Source organism: Antrostomus carolinensis, unplaced genomic scaffold, assembly GCF_000700745.2.
Source record: "Antrostomus carolinensis isolate BGI_N321 unplaced genomic scaffold, ASM70074v2 scaffold23762, whole genome shotgun sequence".
Taxonomy (NCBI): domain Eukaryota; kingdom Metazoa; phylum Chordata; class Aves; order Caprimulgiformes; family Caprimulgidae; genus Antrostomus; species Antrostomus carolinensis.
In genome coordinates this window covers 4,761-12,322 of record NW_010300487.1, presented here as the reverse complement: position 1 = coordinate 12,322, position 7,562 = coordinate 4,761, and the positions used below count along the sequence as shown (strand labels likewise).

General features: G+C 48.4%; 1 protein-coding gene across 1 annotated transcript; it reads left to right on the top strand.

Moving 5' to 3' along the window:
• Nucleotides 1–1,162: 1,162 nt before the first annotated feature.
• Nucleotides 1,163–6,740, top strand: LOC114818349 (TOX high mobility group box family member 2; the record flags this gene model as incomplete). Its single annotated transcript, XM_029083802.1, has 2 exons — nucleotides 1,163–1,402; nucleotides 6,513–6,740. Coding segments are annotated over 2 exons (468 nt in total), but the record flags the coding sequence as incomplete, so codon positions are not given.
• Nucleotides 6,741–7,562: the final 822 nt, after the last annotated feature.

The window sequence follows — 7,562 nt, the reverse complement described above, 5'->3', positions numbered from 1 at the left end:
TGATCTGCCACCTTTCAGTCCCATCAGATGTCCCCTCACTCACATTATGAGAACAGATAAATAGGAATCAGGAAACTCTTCATTTTTAGGGACAGCTCTATCACATAGCTGCCTCCCTCATCTCTCATCTACATGCATGTGGTGATTCTTCTGGTTCCTTCCCTCACTAGGAAATCTTAATTTTCTTTGCCCATAATTTTCTTTGCCCTTGTCTGGATTAATATATATATATATTTTTATTTATTTTTTTTTCTGCTCCATTCATGTTGAGTGGGATTGGAACTGATGGCAAGACTTAAAATTGTAAGACTCATCTCCAGGAGGAGTTGTAATAAGGTGGTGGCCACCAACAAAGCTTGCCCCCATGCATTGGGGTCTGTCCTGGGACAAGTTGTGGTGCTCAGGGATGTACAAACCTCTGGCTTGATGGTAGTGTTACAGCTTTGAGCAGACCAGCATGGTGGGAACAGAGACCTGGGGCTTCCACTGACTGCTTTTGTGCTTCCTGCATCTGGGTTTAACCCCAGTAGCACTAGCAACCCGACAGCTGTGCGGAGGATGCAAGAAGGTTGGTTGTGGTAGCTTCATAAACTCGGACAAGCAGATATTTTTACACCTATGCAGTTACTAAATGTCAACACTAAGTATTGCTCAGAAAGAGCACGTTTGGGATCCACAGCCTTGACTTCACTGATGTCCCAGGGCTGGAGTGTCAACCCTGGCACAACACGTGCTGGTGCTGAGCAATGGCCTCACGTGTGCAGCAGCAAGGCTTGGCCTCAGAAATGCCCGGGACATTGCAACGTCCTCCCTTCTCCCCATGATTTAGCAAAAAAATGCTAATTTCTGAACTTTTCTTTCAGACCCCTGGTAGATGCCAGGCACCACTGGTCCCTGAGGCAGGCAGGGCACGTCCTGGCCACCCAGACCTATGTACAAAGACTATTTAGCACCTCTATGTAGTCCCTGTGGGCAGGGTGATGGCAGGGCTGAGCTCCAAGTGCATGGTACTCAGTTCTTGCTCTTGGCTTGTTTGGAAGGGGACACGAGGAAGACTTTACCAGCTGTGTAGAATAATTTGAATTCATCTTAAAGTGCTTTGACAGTCGAATAAATAAATAAATACCTTTTTTAATTACAAAGTGATATTCTCCTAACTCAGATCCAGGAGATGGTCCACTCGGATGCCACATCCTATGAGTCCAACCGTCAAGTGCCCCTGATCAATCGCCCCGGGATGTTAGCCAGCCCCATGAGCGCGCTCAGCCAGTCACAGCTGATTTCTCAGATGGGGATGAGGAGTGGTGTCACCCACGGTTCCCCATCACCCCCGGGAAGTAAATCTGCCACGCCATCTCCCTCCAGTTCTACTCAGGAAGAGGAGACAGAGTCACATTATAAGGTACGTGCAGTCACACCTGTTTTACCAGATAGTGAGAACACGACAGGTGATGTTTTTCAATGAGGGATAAACTGCCCTAAATAAGTGCACAGACTTGGGGTCTTTTTAAAAAAAAAAAAAAATATATATATTTATATTTTTTCTAGGAGTCACTATATATATATTTTTTTAAAAAGTCTATATAGTGGGAGACTTTCCCAAGGATGGGGAGGTTGTTTCCAGCCTAGGGTAAGGTACAGCCCAGCAGGCTGGCACACGTGCTTGGGTTGTGCATGCAGCAAGTTTCACAGTGAGAGTTGGGCTTTTCTATCCATGGTTTACCTGGTCGATCAAGCTGCACAATTTCTGGTAATGGAAGGGGTTGCCCAGGGTGTTGGTAGAGTCCCCATCCCTGGAGGGGTTGAAGAGTTGTGTAGACATAGTGCTGAGGGACATGGGTTAGTTGGGGACTGGTCAATGTTGGGTTAATGGTTGGATTCAGTGATCTGAAAAGTCTTTTCCAATCGAGGCAATGCTGGGATTCTGTGATTCCTCTGATGAGGATTTTGATGAGCAAAGCAGGTTCAGGGCTAAGGTTCTGCAAACGCTTGGGTGCAAAATTAGATTTCTGGTGGCAGGTAGAGGTAGTCAGCAATGTCTTAATGGCACAGAGTCTGCCTCTACAGCCAACACAACTGCTGCTGAGCATGGCACCAAGAAACCCAAGGGTTTCCTAGAGTTTTGGGGTCATCTTGGTTGTTGCCCATCTTTATCAAAACTCACCAGCAAAGCAAAGTACTCCTGCTTTGTTCCCTGAGTCTTCCAGCTGTTCTTCACTGAGGGCAAATTGGAGCAATCCCAGGGCTGCTGCCTCAACACCTGGTGGGTCTCTGTGCCTGCAGGTCAGTCACTGGGGGGACTTTGATTAAAGCCTTTCACAGAAAACCTTCTCCTGGAAGGCACTGATCCAAGAATGACACCAGAAGCTCTGGTATTGTAACCTTGTCCTGCAAAAACAAATGGTTGTGACAGGATTTGAATATATAATCAGAGCAGAGAAAAGCAGAGACTGGAAAACTATGAAAACACTAGGACTGAGCAGAAACCTTTCCCTTTCCATGGAAATCCAGGCAAATGGATTCCCATCAGCCCTGTAGTTTTCCATCTGTAGGCAGCTTTCACTTCAGATTAGGACATCTCAAAGCAAAGTGCACATGTGGATGTGAAAACAGCTTCCGTGGAATAAAACTGTAAAAAGAAGGGATAGAAGTGATTGAAAATAGATGAAGTTTCTCCAACTCTGCGCTTCTACATTTGGGGGACAATATGGGCTGGGTTGTGCCGCTGGACCCCATGGTCTGCCATCAACCAGAGCCCGTGTCACACAGCTCCAGGCCATTACCTGGGACCTAAAATCTTTCACGTCAGCAGAAAATGAGTTTTAGTTTAGTTACACTCCCAGTTCTCTCTGCCTCTTTCAGCATCACCCAGCTTTCCTCATGGCCGTCCTGGACTGCAGGAGTCACAGGGTAGGACACAGCTTTGGGGTTGGATCTTCTGTTCTCATTGAGCCAGTGATGCCTTTGGGGGTAGGAAGAATTTGGAGATGTCCAGCTTATGAGAGCTTGCAGATATTTGGATTTTTTCCTAATCCTAAAGGCATACCCCCTCGTTTTTCTGCCCTATAAAGTGCCCAGCAAGACAGGAGGAACAGGAGTGATGGATTTAATGGAGGAAGGAGACTGGAAGAGTCAGAAAGCAGCAGAAGCATGTTATGGCCTGTGGGTTTCTGTTTGCTTTCTCTATCTACACAGCTGCTGTGTGCACCCATCGGTCATTTTTCATATGGCTGTTAAGGGTCTTTCTGCAACAAGTCATCAAAGCAACGTCTACCAAGCAGAAATTAATCTTGTGACCAGGAAGGTCACACGTTAAAGAAATGGGTCTGATGCCAGTAGGTAGTTCAGGTCCAGCAGGTCCTCTGAGCCAGGGAGCTTATGATTTTAGGTCTCCCAGCCTCACTGGTGCATTTACCTGCTTGATTGCTTCCAGGGGTACACATGGATGGGAGGGAGAGGTAGTTACAACCCAGACTCCAGGTGGATGAGTAGTCTCTCTCCATAGTTATTAAAATCATGATGTCCATGATTCAGCTCTTCACAGACTCAACATAGAATCATAGAATCATAGAATGGTTTGGGTTGGAAGGGACCTTAAAGATCATCCAGTTCCAACCCCCCTGCCATCAGCAGGGACACCTTCCACTAGACCAGGTTGCTCAAAGCCTCATCCAGCCTGGCCTTGAACACTTCCAAGGAGGGGGCATCTACAGCTTCCTTGGGCAACCTCTAAAGATGGGCAACATCTAAAAAACCTCTAAAGATGGGCAACCTCTAAAGATGGGCAACATCTAAAAAGGCACCAAGCCACCAGTTTATGGGATCACATCTGTCACCAGTGAATTGCCCCAGTCCACAGCTGGTGTTAAACATACCTTCTGCTGCCTCTCCAGAGCAGGTCCATGCAGGGGCTGGTGGCCACACACTTCATCCCACTGCTGGAGCATTCACAGTTGCTTGGACCATGGCTCACCCCTTGGGGGTTGCAGTTGCTCTGGGACAGTGAGGTGCTAGCTCACCAGAGCTTGCCCTTAGCCATGAACATGGCTTAGGTTGTTGAAGCATCTTCTCTGGGCTGTTGTCTCATCCCATGCTGTGTCACACCTGGTAAAGCCCAGGAAAATCAGGCAAAGTCCTGTTCTGCTCCCTCTGGGGAACTGACGGCTCCAGGCAGCCTTGTGGGCAGCATCTGTTCTCCATAAATTCCATTTGCTCTTTGGTGCTGCTGAAGCAGGACCGAGTGTAAAGTGTCATCCTGGCTGTGGTTGCATAGTCCCTCTTCCAGCTCCTTTGCTTGGTCACTGGCTGTGAGGAGAGCAGGTCTCCCCACGGCACTTCAGTGAATCAGGCAGGATTAGAGTTCGTTAAAATGCCATCTCACTTGCTAATGGGCTGAAGCCCTGTCATGCATTTTTTTTTTCTCCTAATAAGCTGCCCTTTCACCTCCAGGCCTCCCGTTCAAGCCCAATTGGTCAATTTTAAATTAAATGCAATTTTTTTGGTCTCTCTGCTCATTCACTAATGGTCACTGTCTGTTTGACAAATGTCACTGCGCTGATACTGAACTTAATGACCAGTCAAGAGCTGCTGAGTGGAGAACAGGAGCTCTGCTACCCTTTCCTGCCCATGCCTGGCCTCTGCTAGCTGAAGTGAAGCCTCTTAAATCCACACAATCACATCAGCAAATCCATCAGGAGAAAAGGCCTTTTGCTCCCAGCACTCACCAGGACACACAGTTTTCACAACACCTGGGTGTTTAGACCCGTGTCAATTGATTTAAAAAAAAAAAATAATAATTTATTTATTTTTTTAGACCTCTAAGTGACAGACTGCTTAACTTTCTAAGTGGTAGAACTAACCCAATCAGCCTGTGCACTTGGTAGAGCAGGGACTACCAAAGTCAGGTAGTGTCTGAGCCCTTAGTGCCTGAGGCCAGCGGGTCTGCAAGCGGAGGAAGGTGCTGGCACCCTGTTTGCCCTCGAGGATGCAGAGATCCAGACTGCAGCAGCCAACTGGCAGCAAACACTTTTTTTCTCTACCATCTTTAACATTTGGTGTATTTCACTGAATCATACAATCATAGTGGTTGGAAAAGACCTTTAACATTACCAAGTCCAACCATAAACCCAACACTACCAATTCCACCTCTAAATCATGTCCCTGAGCACCTCATCTGCCCGTCTTTTAAATCCCACCAGGGAAGGTGACTCCACCACCTCCCTGGACAACCTGTGCCAATTTAGTTTTTCCTCTGCTATAAAATACGGATAATGATACTTCCCTGTAGTGCAAGCTTTCACTGAGCACAGGTAATGTGTTTAGGGCTTTGATGTATGTCCAGGTGCTTTCCAGGTGTCTTTTCCTTTGCACACCCACACCGAGAAGCTTCTGCAGTCCCATATACTCAACACACTGCCCAGGACATTCCTGCGGAGGCTCAGCCGTGGGATCTTCTTTCTGTGCTACCTTCACTGGAAGCATCCCTGTTTCCAGCCTTGCTGTTTTACTTCCCAGCCCGGTGGCAGTGTCTCGTGCTGAGCAGCCACAAAGTCCAACTACTGTTCCCTGTGTCCTGCTCCTCTTGGTCCAACCACCACAGGGCAACTGAGCATGGATGCAGCCAGACCTGGTCATCCAGCTGCACCCGAACTGGTCGTAAAGAGTGTTTAATACATAAGATTAAAATAGTTTAATTCCTGGATATTTTTCTTGGATAAGGAAAGATACTTGTTACATAGAAGCACAGAATGGTTTGGGTTGGAAGGAACCTTTCAAGGTCCATCTAGTTCCAACCCCCCTGCAGTGAGCGGGGACACCTTCAACCAGAGCAGGTTGCTCAGAGCCCTGTCCATAGGTAGGTCCATACCTGTTAGCAGGGTGAAACAAATTTCAGATGGCCCCAGTGTGATGGCTGATGTGATGCTGGTGCTGCTTGGTCAATGCTCAGGACCCTCCTGCCTGGGGGTGGGGAGGCTGAGCCACTGGTGCAGGTGTGGGTGAGGAAAGTCCGAAAGTCAGGAGTGGCTGGCAAAGGGGGATTATTGGGCTGGAAATCAGAAACCATGTGGAAGGTGAGTTTGGAAAAATTAATGGGCTGCTAAAGGGATCTGGCTGGGAAGGAGGGTGTTTGGAGAGGTTCCAGAAAAGGATCAAGGAGTGAGTGAGCTTGTGATGCCGAGGAGGAGAGGGAAGGAGGTGACAGAGGATGGACATCTGGAAAGCTCTAGCTTTGGAGCAGGGACCACTGGAGCAGCAAGGGGCAAACCCAGGCTGTGAACTGGGCTGCCAGGAGGCACCCAAGCCAGGCTCAGGCACCCACCAGCAGTTTGTGTAATGATTCCAGAGGCTTCTGGGGGCCAAAGAGACCCCCCCAGGGCTGCTGCCCTCCTCACCTCGCTGGGAGCCCTCCTCTGCCCGTGCCCTACCCCGTCCCCTCTGCTAACAACCTGTAGTAGGGACTCATATCGCACTGCTCCCACCTGACTGCTATGGGTCATCTCCTGGTTTTGCAGGTTACTGGAGAGAAAAGACCATCAACAGACCTGGGCAAGAAGCCAAAAAGCCAAAAGAAGAAGAAAAAGAAGGATCCCAATGAGCCCCAGAAGCCCGTGTCAGCCTACGCCCTGTTTTTCAGAGACACACAAGCAGCCATCAAAGGGCAAAACCCCAACGCGACCTTCGGAGACGTATCAAAAATTGTTGCGTCGATGTGGGACAGTTTGGGAGAAGAACAAAAACAAGTGAGTTACTGATTTTTTTATATTTTTTTTTCCTGTTGAAGTGTGTTTTTCCATGATACAGTGTGACAGAGTCTCCCCGAGCACCTTCGGAGCATGGCCGGGGGCTTAAACAAGCTGAAGTGTGTGCACAGAAACAGAGGCTGTTTTCAGGAGTGATGCTGAAGTGCCCACAGCCACTTGAAGTGATGCTGGAGTGGTTTGCATGCTGTGCTCCCAGCCCCAAGCTGGCACAGAGGTGATGTGACCTCACCCCTGGACACCTCCCCAGGGTGTCCTGTATGCAGGTCTTTGCCACCCACCTGCCCCAAGGAGGGAGGGTCTGACCCACGTCACAGGCAGGGGTGGGGCTGCAGAAGGATGTGCTCAGTTTGCTTTGCCCCTTTTGTAGTAAAATTCTCTGTTGTTACATGGGGAAAAGCAAATTTTTATGACAACTAATTATTCTTGAAAAGATCATACTTGGCAAAAACACCAGTGGCCTTTCCGTGACATGGGGTTTTACAGCCTGAGATGGGAGATGGGTTTGTATTTGCTTATTTACTTACAAGGAGTGACAGCAAACTGGCTGCAAACTGTTAACTCTCTACATGGCTGGCCTCAAATCCAACATCAAGGCTTTAAAAGCTTAGGAAGGAGATGTCTGAAGTAGCCTCGCAGAGGAAACCTTCCTGCCCCAAAGCTGTCAGCTGCTTTCAGTTTGCTTCACAGGGAGACTTCCAGGTCCTGCTGTAACTGTTCTGTTGATGCTGAGTCAGTTACAAAAGCCTGTAATTGCTTGTGGCCTATTGAGAAAACCCCAGGGGACACTTTCCGTAGCAAGTG